The 21,869-nt window shown below is 39.7% G+C and overlaps 1 protein-coding gene across 3 annotated transcripts in view; it reads right to left on the reverse strand.

Annotated features, from left to right (window-relative positions):
- Positions 1–21,869, reverse strand: part of FUS5 (Proteasome component (PCI) domain protein) — a 133,169-nt gene that overhangs the window by 53,893 nt on the left and 57,407 nt on the right. For all 3 annotated transcript variants that reach the window (XM_087666402.1, XM_087666401.1, XM_087666403.1), the window contains exon 5: positions 14,168–14,212. In XM_087666402.1, coding sequence (XP_087522528.1) covers positions 14,168–14,212 — 45 coding nt within the window. The remainder of the gene's footprint in view (positions 1–14,167; positions 14,213–21,869) is intronic.

Consider the following 21,869-nt stretch of genomic DNA (forward strand, 5'->3'; position numbering starts at 1 on the left):
CCTTTGCGTATAGTGGCCTTCTAACCATATATCCACACAATGGAGCCATGAAGCCAACCTTCTTGCTCAGATAGGGTGGTAAAACTTGATCAAGCACTTAATTCCAGCAATTAATAATTGATTATAAACTAAAATGCACACATTACCTCATTAATCTTGGACAAGAGATACCCTATTGGCCCCAAAACTAGTACCCCTTTTGGTATTTCTTTAACTTCAATTGCCAATAGATCATTTACAAGCCAGCAGATTAATAATTGATTATAAACTAAAATGCACACATTACCTCATTAATCTTGGACAAGAGATACCCTATTGGCCCCAAAACTAGTACCCCTTTTGGTATTTCTTTAACTTCAATTGCCAATAGATCATTTACAAGCCAGCAGATTAATAATTGATTATAAACTAAAATGCACACATTACCTCATTAATCTTGGACAAGAGATACCCTATTGGCCCCAAAACTAGTACCCCTTTTGGTATTTCTTTAACTTCAATTGCCAATAGATCATTTACAAGCCAAGATTCTCCGATCTCCTTACCTAACCCAAAACCCCCTTGCTGTACAAACAATCAGCAAGCAATTTGGGTCAATTGCCCATTGATTTTCACCCAAGACTTATATAAATGGAATCACCAACTGGCCAAATGCTGCCCCAATTCACAATGGATGACCTTGCATCTGAAATCCCTATCAATACAATAAATTGCAGGTGCTGATTTCAGTGTACAATGCCTTCTCTTGTTAGCATGGGTCATGAGGTGGCTAGTAAGCCCTAATTTTTGCAAAATTTTAGGATCTACAGCAGAATTCTTCCTGTCGTCCACCAAATTTGGCTGAGATCTGCTTAGAATGGCTGGGAAATGCTGAGATCTTCTAAGAGAAAGTGAGAGACAGCTGGAAAGAGAAAGAGAGAGAGTATTCTCCGAATTTCAAGGTAGGAAAGTGCGTAGATCTGATTTCTGCATGTACGATCTACATTCAATGCAACCGTGTGCTGCCACGAGGATTCTACGGTAAATACATTGAATGTCTCAAACCAAGAACAAAAAATATTTTTTCTCAATTGCATGGATAATTGTGCCAAGTTGTAGCCTTCTAAACCCACTATCCAACTACTAAAATTATTTTTAGAATTAAATAATTTCGACAATTAATTTCAACCCTTTTGACCTTGCCAAAAATTAAATGTGCCCATCCATAATCAAATCGAGTAGGCCATTTACAAGCTGGAGTGGTCCCCAACGTTTATTGACCAGTAGACTGGCATTAAATAATTAATTAATGCTAATACCTAGTGTCACCATTGACACTTATTGGCCAGACAACTATCCTAGGGTCAACACTGACACCAATTGACCACCAAAATCCAATTGGCATAACTTATCAACCTTGCACATTTGAGTAATAAATTAATTAAATATTGTCAGCAAGATCAAAGCATCTCAAAATTTCACATCCCCATGACATACCTCCCCCTTCAAATCCCTACAATTGTCCTTGATTGCACTACATTGTGCCAAGAAAACACAGATTGCACTAGAATTTCCATAAGGCATCACAGTCACAACATTGGCCACTATTATCTAACCATGCCACATGCCCTAAACCTTGCTGAAAATTTCCAACTAGCATAAACATGACATAAATTTAAAAAACAATCTAGAGCTGATGCTAGAACCCATTCAATGCATCCATAACTCATGTTTCTAAACTGTTCTGACTTCATAACCATAGTAAAGCATATTCTCAGCATAAATCATGCTACAACAATCAATGACAACCACTAACATATTACTATCCATGGAACTAGCTGTAAACCATGGAAAGCAAAGTGTAATCTGATCATAAATTGATCACTTATTGATATGACAATTGATCACAAATTGATTGCAAAAACTAATTAATAATTGATGCAAAACTGATGCCAAAGGTGATAATAAACCGTTCTCAAACTAATCAAAAACTAAGCTGAAATTGATCAGAATTTTATCTCAAAACTAAGGAAAAAACTCATGCCAAACTAATCATGAACTGATTCCAAACTTATGCAAAAGTATAGTCTCAAAGCCGCACTAACAACCATACTCATCTGCATACATCTCATAGTAACTAGTACACTGAGTAGTGACCCCATGGTGGAAGTATTGTCACCACAGTATCTTGGATGCATGCCGAATACATTCAAGATCCACTACATATGAGAGTTGTCCACAACTGGAGGAGTGGAAGTGCTACCTCCCCCTCGAGCATTAGGCAGTACTCCAAATGCCTGCTCTGCTAAACTCAATTGAGCCCAAACTAGCTCTAACTAAAAGGCATCTAGGTATAGCCATAACAACTAAGGATGATCTCCCAAGTCATCCATTTTGCATCAATTAGTGAATAATTCTAGAATTTCACCAAATATCTCCTGGAAACTTCACCTCTGACCTTTCTTTCCTTATGTGCCAAGATCTACTCGAGTAACAAGATCTCATCCAACTCCTCAACCTCAGGCTGGATTTCAATAGATACATCCTCTAGCATATCACTACAAAAAGGTCTCAACAAACTAACATAAAAGGCATTGTGTATCCGCCAATGTGGAGGTAATTTCAGCTGATATGCCACATCAGTAATCTTTTCTACCACTTGGAAGGGCCCATAATATCTTATACTCAACTTCGAATACAATCTCTCTCTCTCTTTTTCATCTTTTTCAGCCTTGTCTTTTCAATAGGCAACAATACATAATTACCCTCTACAAACTGCAAAGCACATCTATGGCAATTAGCTGCTCTCTTTTGCTTTTCTTGTGATTGCTGAAGTGCGGATTTTATCTTTGCATAGGATGCATCCAAGTTCTCCACATAACGATCAACCTCAAAGATTTTATCCTTACTCTACAAGACAAGCGGTACCTTCTTGCCACACTCAACCATCTCAAATAGAGCTTTGCCATTGAAACTATACATTGTGTTGTTGTAAGCAAACTCAACCAATGGCAAATACTACTCTCACCATATCTTATGGCCCGAAACATAGCACCTCAAAAGATCCAACACTATGAAATTTGCTTCCTCAGCTTGACCATCTGTTTGTGGATGGAAGGATGATGAGAATTTCAGCGTGATACCCATATTCTCAGACAACCCCTTCCAAAATAAACTAGTCATCCGAGGGTCTCAATCAATAACAATCAACTCTGGGATACCATGATACTTAAAGATGTGCTACAAAAACAATCATGCTATATAATCACCCTATATTTTCTTCCTCACCAAGACGAAATGGCTTGTTTGCTAAACTTGCAAATGATAGTCCATATCCTATCATTCCCTATAGGTGTATTAGGAAGCTCAAAAATAAAATACATTGCAATGCTCTACCAAGGCCTATCTAGAATAGGAAAGGGCTGCAACAAGCCCGGCATCTTTTGCCTTAGCTTTTGACATATAATACGTGTCCTAACAAACTGCTCTATATCACACCTCAAAGTTGACCAATAAAAGAAATGCTCCACTGCCTTGACTACGACATCAATACCTCTGTGTCCTACATACCAAGGCGCATGACTTTAAGTGATAACTCTAGGCCTCAATTGCTTTGTAATACATAGTCATCCATGCATCATTAGAAATCCATCTCTAAGCACAAAGTACTCATGTCTCTAGCCATTGCAACGTTGATCATAAACATTAGCAAAGTCTAAATCAACAGTACCTTGCTCTTTCATGGCATCCAACTCAATGTGATAAACCATGCTAATCGCTACAATTTGTGGCTTACATGATAGTGCGTCAACCACAATATTCTTTTTACCATCAACATGTACAATCTGAAAATGAAAAGTAGAGAGAGAGTTTGCCCATCGCATATATCTCTCTAACAACTTTGTTTGTGTTAAAAAGTATATCAAAGTCTAATGGTCTGTCAACACTGTAAAATCATCCCCCAACAAATAATATTTCCATGTAGAGAATCCATGAATTACAACCAAGAGCTCTTTCTAATAGACCTACAAGTTCTTCTCTACATCATGAGGAATTGGGCTCTCGTAAGCCACAACTTGGTCATTTTGCATAAGAATTTGTAAAACTCAAAAGGAGAGAAGAGTGAGCTCTGGCATTCAACCAATCCCATAAAGTTGCCGAATCCACAATCACATGATTATGAGGATCCACAGTAGGTCAAGATATAGGAACTGTATAACCAGCTCTATTGCACAATTCAAGACATGTTTTTATTACAAAGCGAAATAAATGTGTATCTAATTAAATGTCAACTTTTAGTGAAAAGGATGAAAAAAATTTCCCATTGAATTGTGGCAATCAATCTAGCCTTTTTGTATCACAATTTATTCATTGGATGCTACATTCTAGCCAAGCAAAGATATTCCAAAACTATCTCAAACCGTTTTAGATTTACTATAGAAATTTAGAACCTTAGGTGAAAATCCAATTTTACCAAAAATACATATGACTAATAGAGAATCTCTTCATTAGATTCTAGTTTCCAATTTTTCTTTTTAGTTTGAGCATTTTGGCATGAAGTTGCCTAGCATCTGTTCTTTTTTTTCAAAGAGGAGAAAAAAATCTATTAATAAGACTTCGAAGAAATATCGCAAGGCAAAATGCAAAATACAAAGCAGCCCTATAAGAACTTCCATATTAAAAAACATATAACGAGAGAAAGTCTATTACAAAGTCCAAATATTACAACTATTTTTGAACTCTCCTTAGAAAGAAACCAATCCGAAGTTCTTTATACCCGAGGTGCCATCAATCTCTTCAAAATAGTCAATTGTCTTTTTGGAAAACCCCAAATCCCAATCCATTAGCTTATTTCCTCAAGTCAAAACAAACCAATCGAGAGACCTATAATACTAGACCATCTACATTTGGAGAAGGGAAAATTGTTGATATCACATGCCTTGAGAAAAGCATATCTCCTCCTCCTCAGTCTTTAAACTACACTATATTCTCTCCCATCTTCCACAAAGAGTATACACAATCTCTATTCAAATCCTAGAGAGAGTCTCTATTGTAGATATGTCGCAGTAGAATGGCTGCTAATACGGAGAAGATGGCCGCAAATAACGAGATGATGGTCGCCAGCTGCTGCTTGGGAGTGAAAAGCCCGGATACTAACTGCAGGCCTGACGCTTGATGACGAGGGAGGGCTGCCACCTATTGTCGCCTGACTAATGGAGAGTGGAATGCACAAAGAAGAATGCAATTTGTGGCTGACAATGATAGATGGACCAAACATAGCAAAAGAGTGAGAACCTTTATTGAAGAGATGAGCCAACTTGTCTATTTATAGATGTTAAAGGGTGACCCAAAAATTTAGGGTTTTGGGAAAACACTGAAACTCTCTCAAATAACGTACCAAATTTATGTTTTTCATTAATTAAGTGTGTTTTGGGACTGTTTAAAAATGCTAATCAATTGTAAAGTGTGTTTTAGCTCAACACTCCCCTCTCACGCCCAAAACTGAGCCTAAAAGGTTAGGGCAGCGATGTTTATCCCAAGGCGTCCCATCTCACAGCAACCACAACATCAGAGAAAGGGTGCATGTTGGCTATCCACTGGCCTAGCAAGACCACAAACACACGTCCAAGTAGTCACCCTAGAGAGAACAAGGCATCGGACAAAGGATGCTCGTCGGCCACCCAGTGGCCTACCAAGCCCTACAAAAGCTGATGGAATCACCTTAAACTTATTTTTTTCGATTTGTTTTTTCTTTTTGGTTTTTTTTTCTAGAAAGTAAATTTTACAAGTGGCAACCAATTAAGTAACACTGACCCTAATGACGAGGAAAAAGGTGATGAAGTATTATGTGAGGAGGATGGTGGTATAATCCACCGGTGGTAAAAGATTAGGATCCGTCAAATGGTGTTATGCACAATGGGATACATAGTATGCTACATACTAAAGAATGCTCATGCAATAGGTGCCACTTGGACAATGTTCCTAATGGAGAAATCATTCACTTGCACAAGCGTTCTAGTACAAAGATGATGAAATCGTGCAATTCACAAGGGAAGGTACAACAAGGGGAAAATGTCAATGTCGAAGACAAGTGTCAAAATCTTTAGAATACCAAGAATGATAGAAACCCCCTCTCAACCTAGATGTTGATACTAAAGAAGGAAGAGGAGCCTAAGGATATCGGTCTTCATGTGGTGCAAAGAACCATGTGGATGAAGATGACAAAGCATCCCTACTGGAAGAGCAAGGATAAAAGGCATTGCCATGATAGCATCAAGAGAGATGTTGCACGATCCGCCTTAGCCTTCATGCTAGTAGAACAGCAAAACTCCAAGTAGATAGAACCATGAAAGAAATGGTGCGCAGCTCCTATCTCAAACTCAGAAGGACTCGTGCAAGCCTACATGTTAGCCCTACACTGAAATACAAAACCCTACAAAAGAGATTTAAAAAACTACAAACACAAAGGTGAGTAGCGAGATGCTTCCAAAAACAAATCTAAAAATAAAAGAAAATAAAGCTAAGTGCAATGCAATGAGCATATAAGTATGCAGTGCAAGTCTAAAAAAGAGAAAAAGGTTGTGTGTGTGGCCACAATTGCGTACGGCAAGGTGGAAAATGGATCCTAGAACATGCAATAGATGTTCTAGGAACGGATGCATAAAGTGTAATAGATGAGCCACTAGCAAATCAATCAATGAATCCTTCACTACTCATGAAGGATATAGACTGTTGAGGTTGTCCAAGTGCCACATGTCCAGTAGCTACTGGGGTAAATGGAGCAAATGGTGCAGCAACGGAAGATGTAGCTCCACTAGATTGGCCAGCCGGAGTAGAGGCAATCACAACTGTCTGTTGTGGTTTTCTAGGAGTAAGAACTTGACTATAATGCACCAAGAAATTACAACGTTAATGAAGAATCCGCCTATTAGCTTCTATTTTAAATTAGATATGATAGGAAAATTCGAAGCCGAGCTGAGGATACTGTTACCAGTGGAAATTGTGTGGCTCTACATATTTTAGAAATTGTAGAGTCTTCCTAAAAATCCCAATATCACAAATTGTAATATCCAACACTTTTAAATTTTTGGAATTTTTTGGCCAATAGAGTGGAATTCAATAAGCAACCCCTGCATTAACTCAACATTGGCTGCTTTGCGGGCACTCCATTGACGAATGTAATCAAGGTGAGCTAATCAAGGGTTCGGCATAGGCTCCTTGCATAGACTCAGTACCAACGACGATGTCCCAAAGTCCCTAAGATTAAAGAACTTGTTGCATGAAGTTTAACCAAGTGGTCAAATTCAACCCGTTAAAACATGTCTTAACCATGAAGGCATTCATGCTCGTTGCAACAGGAGTGGCAATGCTACGAGATGAAGAAGGCGTGTAATGGGAGTAGGGTAAATAGGGGAGATAGGATGGAGGAGCGGAATACACTTGGAAAGGAATCCCAGAGTGCCCTCCATGCATACAAGAAGTGTACAAAGTGAATCCAAATGTGGGCATGTAAGCAAAGAAAGGATATCCTTGCATTTGGCCTTGCGAGGGGTTTGTGGATATCAGGGGGTAGTGAGAGATCTTTGCATTTGGTCTTGCGAGGGGTTTGTGGGTATCGGGGGGTAGTGAGAGAGATGCCCATCACAATCACCCGAGAGTGAAAGGATAAGAGAGATTCCTCCTAACGATCACAAGGAGGTGGAGGGAATGGAGGATAGGTAGATGGTGGGATGGAGAAAGAGAAAGTGTTAGAAGCAAAGATGGAAGATCCAACCCCTAGTGTGCTTTGAGCGGAAGCAAAATGAAATCCAAGATTTTGGAATGAAGACACGAGTAGATTAGAATGTGGAAAAGATAGTGGTGGGATGGGAGAGAGTTGAGAACTATGGTTTACTTGCTCAAATGAAACAGATAGTAGAGATATACCTGAAGAAGAATACCTACTTCGAGAGCTCCTCTATTTAAGTTAGCATACTAAAAACCATCGGAATCCTACACACCAAAAGGAGAAACAGAAGAGGGTTTTGGCTCATACAACTCAAACGGATTATAGAAATCTAACACAAGGCCTAGCTGAGATGAAGGAGATGGATCGCCAAACACGCCAAATGTCATGGTCTCTCCAAGATCAAGAAGATGGCCAGTCTCACCAATCCGTCCAAACAGAATAGTAGCACTCGTTGGAGGAGTGTAAACCGATTCGTACATGATATGCAAGTACTTCTCAAACTCTTCATTTATAAAATGACCAAAATGAGAAGAAGAAGATTGTAAAGGTAAAGGTCTGTCGACCTCCTTCTCGCGACCATAATGCCTTCTCACAACCTCCAATGATGGAGAATCCTAATAGGGTGTCATAGGATCCCTAAAAGAAGATGCCTAAGACATTATGAGTCAAAATCGAGTCATGTGTGAGTCTCGCACACAGACTAGCCTCCACAATCACCATAGTATACTCTTTAGAAGAGCATCGACTCTGATACCATGTGAAGATATGCTATGGTTTGTTGATAGATGACGGAGAGTCAGAAAACTCCAAAATGATGAAAAGCACGAGCCCTTCTCCTCCCAAACACGCCCTAGATAAGTGCTGGCCCCCTGCCTGGATCCCTTTGCCAGCCGTCAACTTCCTGAAGTCCTACTATTCCTGGACTCCCTTACTCTCTAGGCTCCCCTTAACCCCATTCGGGCGCCCAAGAGCCCGGACGGTCATTCTCGTGCATGTTCCCCTAGATTTACCTTAATGTGACATTAAATGTCACTTTTAATGTCACATTCCATATTTATGACCTTAATGTGACATTAAATATCACTTTTAATGTCACATTAATGTCACATTTTCTTCCCCTTAAGAATCGGTTTCATCCTCAAAAACGATACTTTGAAGGTCTAGCTGTAAATCGGGAAACCTTTTCTTTAAAGTACTTACTTGCTCCCATGTTAAGCTTTCTTCTGAACAATTTTTCCACTTAACCAAACATTCTTGATAAATAGTATTCTTCGTTCGCCTATTACAAACATTTAATATTTTTTCTAGTTCATGTGGATTAGATTGGTCATAGAATAACTCCTCAATATCATCATTTAAGATTAGATTATCCAAATCACCCAGCTTCTTCCTTAATTTGCTTACATGAAAAACTGGATGTATTTTACTACCAGCAGGTAGTTGGAGCTTGTAAGCCAATTCTCCCACCCTTTTAAGTATTATGAAAGGACCACAATACCTTGGTGAAAGCTTTGGACAATATCCCTTTTTAATAGTTTTAGTTTGTTCAGGCACCTTAAGATAGACCAATTCTCCTTCTTCAAAGGAGATGTCTCTTCGGTGAGGATCTGCATATGTTCTAGCTCTATTTTGAGCTTTTTTAATATTTTCTTGAGCAAATTTTAACATACTATTCATATCCTCCAAAAAATCTTTAGCTGCCTGAACCTTTTCCTTATGCAGTTCTACTGCAAAAGGAGCTCTGGGCTGAAACCCATACATTAACATAAATGGACTATATCCAGTGGAAGAGTGCTTGGCACTGTTATATGCAAACTCTGCTATCGGTAAATACTCTTCCCAATTAGTTTGCCTTTTACTTACATATGCCCTAAGCATATCTTCAAGAATTTGGTTAACCCTTTCAGTTTGCCCATCTATTTGCGGATGATCCGCCGTACTCATGCTAAGTTTAGTATCCAATTTCCTAAATACCGCACGCCAAAAATGGCTATCAAATTTTCTATCCCGATCAGAAACTATATTTGCCGGAAGGCCATACAATCGGTATATGTTCTCTACGAACAATCTAGCCAATTCTCGTGTTTTAACATCAGTTGAAGTTGGAATAAACCTAGCCATTTTGGATAACCTATCCACAATCACCCACACAGAGTCGTGCCCCCTCTGTGTTCTAGGTAGAGCAACAATAAAGTCCATGGAGATACTCTCCCATTTTCCCGAAGGAATTTCTAATGGATGGAGAAGTCCTCCCATTTTTAATTTTTCAGCTTTATTAACCTGGCATTTATTACATTTGACCACATAGTCAAGGACGTCCTTATTCATTCCAGGCCAATAGAACTGCCTTTTAATAAGACTATAAGTCTTATTAACTCCTGGATGTCCCGCACTAGGGGTATCATGACACTCAAAGAGTATCTGGCGCCTTATTTCTATATCTTTCGGGACACATACCCTACCCTTGTAGAGTAAATAACCATTATCAATGGTAAAATTCTTCCACTTGAATCCAGTTTGAGCAACCCCTGATGCTCCATTTCCTTTTTGAACATCCTCAGATATTCCTCCCTCAGTAGAAGCACTTTCAGTTGGATCCCCATTTTTTATTGCTTCGCATATGTTGGAATATGCCGGATCAACCTGGCATTTTCCTTTTAAAGATTCAAGCAAGTTGGAAGTGAACTAAGTAAAACTCAATTCATTAATGATGGGCATTCTGCTGAGTGCATCAGCTACTATATTATACTTTCCTTTTCTATATCTGATCTCATAGTCGAACTCTTGGAGGAGTTCGGCCCATCTGGCTTTACGCCCGTGTAAATCTGGTTGATCATTAAGCCACTTAATGCTTTCACGATCCGATAAAATTAAAAGTTTGGCACCATACAAATAGTGCCTCCATTTCTTCATTGCATGTACTATTGCATACAGCTCCCTCTCATAAACAGAATAATTCTGTTTTGCACGATCTAATTTCTTGCTTTCAAAAGCAACTGGTCGACCTTCTTGTAATAAGACCACGCCTATTGCCTTATCACTAGCATCAGCTTCAACCACAAATGGTTTATTGGGATCCACTATTAATAGTACTGGAGCTGTAGCAATAGCTACCTTAAGTTTTTGAAAACTTTCATTTTGATCTATTCCCCAATTAAAACTTTTCCCTTTCCCTTTAAGTTGGTCTGTCATTGGAACAGCTATTTTGGCATAATCTGAACCAATGATAGATGACGGAGAGTCAGAAAACTCCAAAACGCTGAAAAGCACGAGCCCTTCTCCTCCCAACCACGCCCTAGATAAGTGCTGGCCCCCTGCCTGGATCCCTTTGCCAGCCGTCAACTTCCTGAAGTCCTCCTATTCTTGGACTCCCTTACTCTCTAGGCTCCCCTTAACCCCGTTCGGGCGCCCAAGAGCCCGGACGGTCATTCTCGTGCATGTTCCCCTAGATTTACCTTAATGTGACATTAAATGTCACTTTTAATGTCACATTCCATATTTATGACCTTAATGTGACATTAAATATCACTTTTAATGTCACATTTGTACTAAGCAAAAACAGCATGTACAACCAAGACTTAAACACAAAGACTCAAACAAAGAAAAGCAAAACTCAAATCGTAAAGGCAAAACACCAAACTCAAACACAGAGGCAAACACACAAAGAAGAAACTCTAAAGTGAATGAATGTTGTAAATGAATGTAAAAGTGTACACAATGCCAACACAAAGTAATGCAGTATCGGAGAGTGATATCCACTAGAGACAGATCCCAAGTATTGTGACAACCAGCCAGAGTGCAAAAGTCGAGGAAAACACCAAATGTTGATCACCGGAGGATCAAATGATTGAGGCGACAATAGGGAAGGTGCCTGGAGAGAGCGCCACAACAAGAAGCTGCAAACACGGCCTAAGATGGCCACCAGCAAGGAGAAGATGATCGCCAACAAGCAGAGAATGGTCGCCAACTACCACCTAGGAGTGAAAAGCCCAAATGCACACTGCAAGGCTGGCACCTAATGATGAGGGAGGGCTGCTACCTATCACCTGATTGATGAAGAGTCAAACATACGAAGAAGCAAGCAATTTGTGGACTCGCGATGATAGATAGATCAAACCCAATAGATGAGTGAGAACCTGCACTGAAGGGATGAGGTGAATGGTAGGAAACTTGTCTATTTATAAATGTTGAAGAGTGCCCCAAAAATTAGGGTTTTTGGGAACCACCAAAACTCTCTCGAATCACACACCAAATTTATGTTTTTCATTAATTAAGCATGCTTTGGGACTGTTTAAAAATACTAATCAACAGTAAAGCGTGTTTTAGCTCAACACTCCTATCAATGACAATGTCAAAGTCCACACTATATGTGAGAAATCTAGCATGCTACTTAAAACACCTTTAGTAAGGAGCTACTTATCTCTTGCCAACAAGGGGGATCAGCCCTTCCGCTCTAAGATTTCTTTCAATCTCTATTGTCTCAGTATTCTCCATTTGGCTCTTTCTTTTACATGTATCTATGATAGGTAAGTGTAATTAAGAGCATTGAAGATTTGTCATCTATTCAAATCAGTTTCTAAAACTAGCCTTTCCTCTTGGAGAGGGTAGTAATGACCTGATTAATCAACATTACAGTAAGCATCAAACTCACATAAACTGAAAATGCACAGTTTACCACTTTAATCTTGGACAATCAACTGTCTTTTGGCCCAAAACTAGCACCCCTTCCAGTATTTCTTTCAGCTTTTATTCCAAATGCAATCCAACTACGTTCTGCTGTCAAAACTAACCAGCAAGCCTTCAAACCAACTTGCCCCTTGGTTTGCTTGGGGATTGACCTTCACCTTACTTCTTGAAAGACAAATTAAGCCCCAAATCTAATATTGGCTGGCTTGCCTCTTGAGTCTCCCCGAAATTCTTTAATTTTAGCTGTTGGAATTCAAGTCCTCGGCTCTCACTTCTAAGTACATATCCCAATGTGACTATCAAACCCTAATTTATGTTGTAAATTAGGATTAACAATAGAGATTTTCCAATATCTCCACCCGTCATGACTCAAATGTCTGGATTTTACTAAGATAACTTGAGTGATGGCACCAACTAGTAGTTCGAGGTCTTGGGTCCCACACTTTGAAACAATTAACTTGCACCTTAAATTTGCAATACACGTTAGCACATTCAATTAATGTTTAATCCAACATTAAGTAAAGTAATAAAATTTCAAGTCATCATGACAATTTTACACAAGAAAAATGTTGATAAGTGAGCTCTCAAAAACCACTACAAGAATCACTTAGGTACCTAACAATTCAAATGGCACATTCGAGCTCAAAGACTTTTGCATCTTATGAAAGATACTAATAGTTAAAGTCACTTCTAGAAGATAATTAGTCTTCAAACTCAAGCTAAATGACACTTATCTAAGTATATCCACATTCTTTTGTACTATCCTATATTCAAGCTCCACATCTAGAATAAGCTTTAGTGGTGCTATGTGACTGCTTATAACACACTCCAGTACAACGTGTATAGAAGTGATTAGTTTCTCAACAAGTCCAAGTCTAGACCTAAACAAACACTCTGTAAGGCACAGACATAAGTTATAACCACTATACAATCAGCAAGTCAAGTGGCATTAGTTGGACTAGTCAATGGCCAACCAAAATTGCCAAATGGTGAGTGATCGTGCTCGTAGCACCTCAACCAAAGGAGTTGTTGGATCATGAATGGGCCTAATTAAAGCAGCCTCTTACCCTTTGGATCATCATCAAGTCCTTCATCATCTTCCTCTCCATGGGGTTCCTTAGCGGGCATTCAAACGTCGCTCCCACGTAGCAAAAAGTGCCGAGATCATGGTTCAAAATTTACTAAGGGTAATCCAAGAACTCTCCCAATTTGATGAATACACAGACAGTCGTGGGCAAGGATGCAAACTCGCCATGGGTTTATTCAATGTGGAGACCCTGGTGTGCAGACGTTTCCCAAGTATAGCCCATTTCTAGTGCTCCAAATTATATATACCAGTCTGAGGATTAGATTATGCGTCATTATTCTTTCTTTTGCTCTTTGTGTAATGAAAGTTAGAAGTTGTGTCTTACTTACTCAATGTCTTAGTATAGTATCATCATTTGATACTCAATTCATTTATTTTGCTTATAACTCCTTGCATGCCTAACTTGCAATGGTTGTTAGCTCTCATCTATTAGGACTTCAACATCCGAAACTTAAAGCATCTCATCCGATGCTTGAATTCGGCTTAATTTTTAGAATAGTAACAACATCATCCTTAAACTCACGAATATATAATCCCAAACCATTTAGAAAATCTTCTTAAATATAAAAGACCATTGAGTTGAAACTAGCTAAATAATCCATTATGTGCCAATCCAACAGACTATTTACAGATGTTTTTTTTTAACCAGTTGGTATACAAGAAGCAAAATAGAAGCTAAATATTACCTCAAAGCAGCGACGCCGCTGATCAAGTTTGCCTTTAACAATACCCTGTAAAAAATACAGAAGATAATATTGTCAATTTTCACAAAATAGGCTTGAGGAATCACTGTGCTATTAGTACACAGTTCTTTCAATTAAGAGACTTAAAAAGTCAATGTCAAACTATAATTCTTTCAAACCCTATGCCGACAAACTCGTGTGTCAGTTGAACTAGTCTACTTGCTTACCTGACTTGAAATATCAAATTACAATTCAATAATGGAAGGTCATCCTTCTACAGTATTGCAACCGAGAGTTTAATCTTGGGCATTTTCAGTATAACACCTTTATTTTCTTCCTTGACATGGTAAAATACAATTTACTGGTTAAATGCCACCTTTCTAATTCTCCAACTGGCATCCCAAAAAGCTGCAGTATGCAGCACATGCAGGTACAAAACTGGTTGTCCAATAGACTATCATCTTCTTATGTCAAATTACAGTTCATCATTGGAAGCTATTCATTCAACCTTAAATTTGGAATTCCTGAGAAAATTATTGGCCTATTTAAATCTTTCCAAGAATCTTAGTTAAGTTTCAAACCTGGCATTCACAGCCTTACAATTGGCATTTATGCCCAAAACACCTCTAAGAAGTAGCTAAAATGGCATATATGTCATCCGGGCAGGCAGACACACACCTCATTCAAAGGCAGAAGGTTTGCCACCATCTAGTTGCCTATGAAGATTGTGACCATTAGAGACTCTCACTTAAAACTGGTAACAACCCCGAATGGTCTCTAAACTAACCAAGGTTTTAAAATTCTTTATCATCATACTTCACAATAGGTTTTCACCGAATTTCTTTACCATCATACTTCACAATGGGTTTTCACCAGATTTACAATCATCCACATAATGATTTAACATACTACCTCGAAAAAGTGTGCATACACTTGTTCTTCTTTTTTTTTGGTATTATGATACAATTTTGTAGAACAAGCATTCCTTGCATATGCACACACTCGTGTGTGCTGTCAATACTAAAATTGCCTTTTTGGGTATGAGTGCCACAGTGTGGTGTCTCTTTCACTCTCTCTAAACGGTCTATCATGCCTTGTATGTGTGCAAGCCACCTGCTGCTGTTCTATATTACATCTATATATGGAGCCCAATGTAGCTAGCTAAAGAAGCTCGCTTTGAAGCTCAAGCATTAAGCAAATACTTCATTAGTATGTTGTTACATCCTTGGACATTTAGATGGGCCAGCAGCATTGGTGTCAACATTGGATCATAGACTTACCTAGTGTAAATGCATTAGGGACACTAAGGTTGGAGCAAACAAGTCCTATTTATAAGATTCTCAAGCCCATTTGAGCATGTCATTGTGCGATCACTACTCTTGAACTTTAGCCCAATGGCTAACGCATCCACACATTGGGACCAGAGCAACCAAAAACGTCAGAAATGTTTAGAAACGAAACGTTAGAAACGTGTTTTGTAAGTTTCTTTCGAGATGGGGTAAAATAACAAATGCGGGTTTTCTTATATAGGGATTTTTAATAGTTTTGACTAGGAAAAGAGCTTCTAAACCTCTATGGAAATCTCTCTTAAACAAAGAATGGCCAATTGAGCTTGAGTGATAATAGAGTCAATTGGTCTTCTAGCAAGTTTGGTTGTTGAATACAAAGAAAATTGAAATAAACATGTAAATAGCCTATCTAGAATATGGACTGAGTCAAGTTGCAACATCATGATTCTCAATTCAAAACCAACTAACAAAATGTCAAAATCAAAAATGAATCATAATATATCATAAATAACTCATAAATGAGACTAAAGTCGTATAATAATCAACTCTCAAGACAAGAATGAACACTAGATTGACAAAGTCCAATAACAAAACAAAATCACAAAAAAATTAGTCATTTACCTAAACCTTGAGCCTCAGGAGTCATTGCACATCATCATCATCATCATGTTTAACATTGCCCAATAGTTTTTGTTAAAAAAAACAGTGTTTTGGGTTCCAAATCAGAAAAAAAAAACCCCCCACGTTTTTTACTCTCAAAAATGTTTTATACTTCAAGAAACGTTTTGTAAGTTTCAAACTGAAAGAAATGTGTTTCTTAGCTGCTATGATTGGGACTATGTGGGCTAGTGGTATGGGATGTCAGCTCTTGGGATGCAACCATGGCCTAGTATACTATTGACCCCCACACTCAAGGTGAGCCCCTTTGGCTCTACCAATAGGAGGTGCATTTGATGCCCATCCACTTTGTGTTTCTTATTGTGGGTATGGATTTTATCATGTCTCATGTGCAATTTGGTTCTAGGGGAACTTTTCATCGGTATCATAGCATCAACCTGCTCTCTAGGCTGAGATACAATGACATACACAAAATTGTTTCATGGCTAACTGTGAGACAAGGGAACTCATCTCTAATTGCAAGCAATGATAGCTTGAACTTGCAAGAGGTAAGGATGTTAGGCACAGCGAGGGGGTGGTGGGCATCATGCCCTATGGAGTGTGGTTGCCTGGTCTATTGTGTGACCCCTCTAACCCGTGGATCAAGGGGCATTCGTGATAAGAGTGGTACACTAGCTAGGCAATCTTTCCTCTAGCAACAAGTGGTGTGATGGTGGTCTACGACAACCGTTGAAACTAAAAGAGGTGGATGGTTGGGAAATTGGCTCATGGTGCAGTCAAGTGGCTAGGTGTCAACTTCACAATTACAATCTAGGGCAGCAACTAGGAATAGAAAGGCTATCAAAGGGTTCAATTGACACAATACATCACATGGGAAGCCACATGTGAGACAAGGGATGCTTCATGGCTGTCTGACTTCGTGGCAACATTAATCACTGAGGCATGTGGCATGTCTGGTTGTGGCATAAGAAAAGAATTATATACCAACTTAAAGCTCATAAATAACTCCCATTCCCTCCATCTTAGCTATTCTCCCACTCTCACCATACAACTGCACCTCTTCTAGTCCCATGGCTTCTCATGAGTCACAAGGTGCCTTCATGTGACACTCTTGTTGCAAGTAAAACCCAATGCATGGAGAATGTATGTCTCTTGATTGCAAGCACATGCATGGGCATCATAGTTGTCAAGTACAAAAGGTACGATACGGTACGGTACAATATAATACAGTACTAAATGATACCCTATGATTTTATAAGATACAGTACGATATTAGTACAAAAATTTAATATGATTTTTTAAATAACAAAAACCATAAATCATTCAATGATAGATCATGAAATACATGTTTAAAGCAGAAATAGCCATTTCATTACAGAATAAGATGAATACATGACGGTGATCATCGTGGTCGCATGGGCTACGCAAAACATGTGATATAACTATAGTCTAGTATATCTGATACAAAAAAGAGAGAGACCTATGAATCTATGATGAGACATCACTATCATCATCATCATCATCATCAAAACCATCTCAATGCTTATCAAGAGAGCCTGAAGATGACTCCTCGCCATCGGATGATGAGAGACACTCGTACTCATCCTTACTAATGAGGTTACCATCATCATCAAATGATGGCTCTCTAGGTGTTGGTTGTGTAGACAAGGAGGGGATGTCATCATGAGGCACAAGATGTGAGCTACTTGAGCCCCGCCTTACATATGTCTGCAAGCCACTCGAACCATCTTTCCTCAATGATGAAGGGTGTCGAATGACCGTGCCCCTACTACCACCTACTTGAACTCCTCACCCACGAGCACGCTGGCTGCTAGTATCACAAGTATCTACCGCTATAAGCTCTCTATAGAACTCTGCAAAAATCATCTCCTCCTCCTCGTACACCTCCTGATGTATACTCGGAAGACTGTCACCCGTCAACTTGAATGTATCAACATTTACCTACACAATGCAGTGATGCACGTAAGATTGTAAATGCCAAAGTCTAAATTGTAAAGTATAAACTTCGAAGTTCAAAGTTTAAAACAACAAATTTTCAATGTTATGGTTAAGTGTTTAAACTTTACCTCCTTCGGACTACCCATGCTCATCATAGCCCTCATCATGCGTAAGTTAGTGCGGCAATACACTAGCCGCTCTAACTGTTGTGTGTTAAGCCAATTGCGAATCTTTGTGTGAATGAGAGAATAGGCAGTCCAGTTTCTCTCACATGCACCCGAAGAGCAATCCTAGGCAAGGACCCTCATGGCTAAGGGTTGAAGGGTTCCCAATACATATCCAAAGTTTTGCCACCAAAATAAAGGCTTCACAGGTGACTCTCTCCTCTAACAAGTGGGAGAAGCAAAAGCCACATGCTCTCTCTACCACCAAAATAAAGGCTTCACAAGTAACTCTCTCCTTCAACAAGTGGGAGAAGCAAAAGTCACATGCCCTCTTTGATCTGCAAAGCATCCTAGCTCCTTTAGCACTACATTGTGGTCATCCACAAGGACCACACGAGTCAATAAGCAAGCTGGTTAAAACGGAACTCTCTATCATCCATGACCGCCAACGACTTGTAGGCCAAATGTACCAATGCGGCAAAACCATGAATGGGCTTACGCATCCATGCCCATCTCCTCTTTGCTATCTCTAAAACATGTGCACGCTGTGTCTATGATCACTGTACAAGCACGTGCCTCCACCAATGCCGTTCTAAAGAAGTAAATGAGAAGACCCACGGTGCACCCCTCGCAATCAATCATACATAATACCCTATAAAAGGGAGTCATGACAATGACAATGGCACGGACTTCTTTCCAAAACTGTTCATTAAGGCACAAGTGCTAATACATGGCTTTGGCCTCCTCTGTCTCATGCTCATCCCACTCGTTCCATAGAGTGGACACCACTATTTGGCACAAGGTGGACCGCACCTCATAAACGCACTCCAGTAATAACCATATGTAAGCAAAGCAAGTTGAAGAAGGCTTCTCCAACTCCACTGTGCTATGCTCATGATACATCGCAAGCACATTTACATTTACCATGAAAAATGTGACAATTGATGTAACTTTGCGGACCACCCTCTTCGCCCACTTGAGCTTCCCAATGTCCTCCATGAGCAAGTCCAAACAATGACTTGCACATGGAGTCCACACAATCATGGGAAACTCAACCTAAAGCAAACAGCCCATGCGCCGACAATTTGATGCATTGTTGGTAACAACTTGCACCACATTTGAGGGGCCCACCTACAAGCACAATTTACAAATTACAAGTATACTAACAAATTAACAATACCTGGAGGTAAGAGAGAGAAAGAGAGAGTTGAGCCTTTCAAGTTTCAACTTTCAAGATTCAAGAATGAAGAGAGATGGGGGTTGGGGGCCTTACGGCCCGAGATAAAAGAGAAAATCGAGATAGATATTAAAGAGAAATTAAAATAGAGAGATAGTTAGTTATACATAAATCAATTATCATAATGAAAGAAAGTGAAACAAATTTAAAAGGCAATGTGTACCTCAATGATAGCTGGTGGAATGTGGCAGTAGATGAATGCACCCGTCCCCCTCTTGCCGATATCTATGCTCCGCAAAAAGTAAGTGCCAAGTGAACATGAGATGAGTATGTTGATGATGCCTCGTTTCTTATAATCACTCCATCCGTCGGTGAGAATGAAGCAAAAATATTTTATCCATGCAACATGAATAGGATCAAGGGCTCTATCAATCCTCTCCTTCTCTTCATCAATCTTTTTTGTCCTCATGTTGTTGTATATGATACCAGTCCATTCTTCACATAGACCCACATTGGCAATGGCTTTTATCATCTTCTTTCATTGCTCTTGATTTAGGACATTGAATGCAAGATTGCACTCAATCACCATGCATGCAATTTCAATGTCCACAAGTCATTGCCTTTCTCTAAGAAAGACAACCGATCCACATACATGACCGAGAGCTTGAGACAAAGAGGATTGTCTCTCCGATACCGCATAAGCCTCCGCTCTTTGTCTTTTACTGGAGCCGGATGCGGATATGGAGTCTCCCATCACCAATGGTAGAGACCTCTCTTGCATCGGTTGAAGATACACCCACATTTGATGCTTCCACATTAGTAGGCATGAGAGTTGATACCGATTAGCCACTTTCTCCTCCTTTTGTGGATCCCCCTATCATCTTGGTGAGAATCTCCTCCGCGACATTTTGAAGGATCTCCTTGCATGGAGCAACTTGCCTCCCCCCCCCTCCGTCCCCTATCTTGGAAAGATGTTGAAGAAGCTCAGTTGCACCACTTGTATAGCACTTCCCGCAATACTTGCATGCCCAATGGTGGGAGTTGGACTTCTTTGTGTCCCTCTCCACATAGATCACGTACAAATTGAAGGTCTCATGCTTCTCAGCAGTCATGGTGCCAATGACAGATGAAGAGGCCCAAGGGAGAGAGAGAGAGAAAGAGAGAGAGAGAGAGAGAAATGAAATGAAATGATATGATATATTAACATCTACAAAAGGCCAAAATGACCTATGAGACCATGAGTTACAATCATGTGTATGATGGTACAAACTGTTTGGGCAAAATATGTAGAACAAAGCAAAATAAGAAATGAAACTAACTATGGCTATGTATAAAACATAGAGCTCTATCTAGTAACAATGAGCTCCAAATGGTACAATCTCATGTTGGTATGGAAGGCCTAGCTCTATTTAGAGAGAGAGAGAGAGAGAGAGAATAAGAGTGAGATACTTCGGCCTCGACTCTTGAAACTTAAGTCTTGAAAGTTGAAAGAGAGGGAGATTCGAGTGGCCCGAGCATTGAGATAAGTCGAAAGAGCAAGAGTGAGAGAGAGGGGATGGGAGATGAGAATAGCAAATGCTTTGATAGAGTACGGCATAGAGAGAATGGGAGATGAGATTTGAGAATGGTAAATGCTTTGATAGGGTGCGGGAAAGAGGGGATGGGAGATGAGAATGACAAATCACAAGTCCATTCAAGATCCAAGAGAGGAAGATGAGAATGGTAAATGCTTGTTGAATTGTTGTGAAAGCATGGAGGACAAGAGCACCCTTTATAGATGAGAGAAGGGTCAAAGTTCAACAGTTAAACTTCAAAGAGGGTTCAATAATCAAAGAGAGCTACCAATTGGATAAAATCCAAGGAGGGTTTTTTTTTTTCGGGGGGCTCAAAGGGAGGGGCAAGCGCGTGCACGCTGGAAAAGGGGGTGGGATGAGGTATCCAAGGCTTCCCACCCCCCAAAAAGTGCCACGCAGACAGGCGGAACGTGCAGGAGTAAAGGCAGGACCGCAGGCAAAACACAGGACTCGTATTCAAGATGGCCAAAAAGGGCCCAATTTAACATACGAATCCGTATGGATACATACCATACGATACAAACAGTACCATACATCGTACAGAGACATGGGTCGTTTGCTTCAGGCCGAGTTTCCCACGATTGTGTGGACTCCATGTGCAAGTCAGTGTTTGTACTTGCTCATGGAGGACATTGGGAAACTCAAGTGGGTGAAGAGGGTGGTCTGCAAAGCTACATCAATTGTCACCTTCTTCATCATAATTGTTTGGACTTGCTCATGGAGAACATTGGGAGGCTCAAGTGGGTGAAGAGGGTGGTCCACGAATATACATCAATTGTCACCTTCTTCTGTTGGAAATAAAGGCCTCGTGCCCTTAAATGTGATCGGGTGTAAACACACCCTTAGCACTTGTACTTACACACACACACACACACACACACACACACACATATATATATAACCTAGAGGTATATACCCGTCATT

Source organism: Lygodium microphyllum, chromosome 25, assembly GCF_053477565.2.
Source record: "Lygodium microphyllum isolate KBCC chromosome 25, Lygodium_microphyllum_v1.1.10, whole genome shotgun sequence".
Classification (NCBI taxonomy): domain Eukaryota; kingdom Viridiplantae; phylum Streptophyta; class Polypodiopsida; order Schizaeales; family Lygodiaceae; genus Lygodium; species Lygodium microphyllum.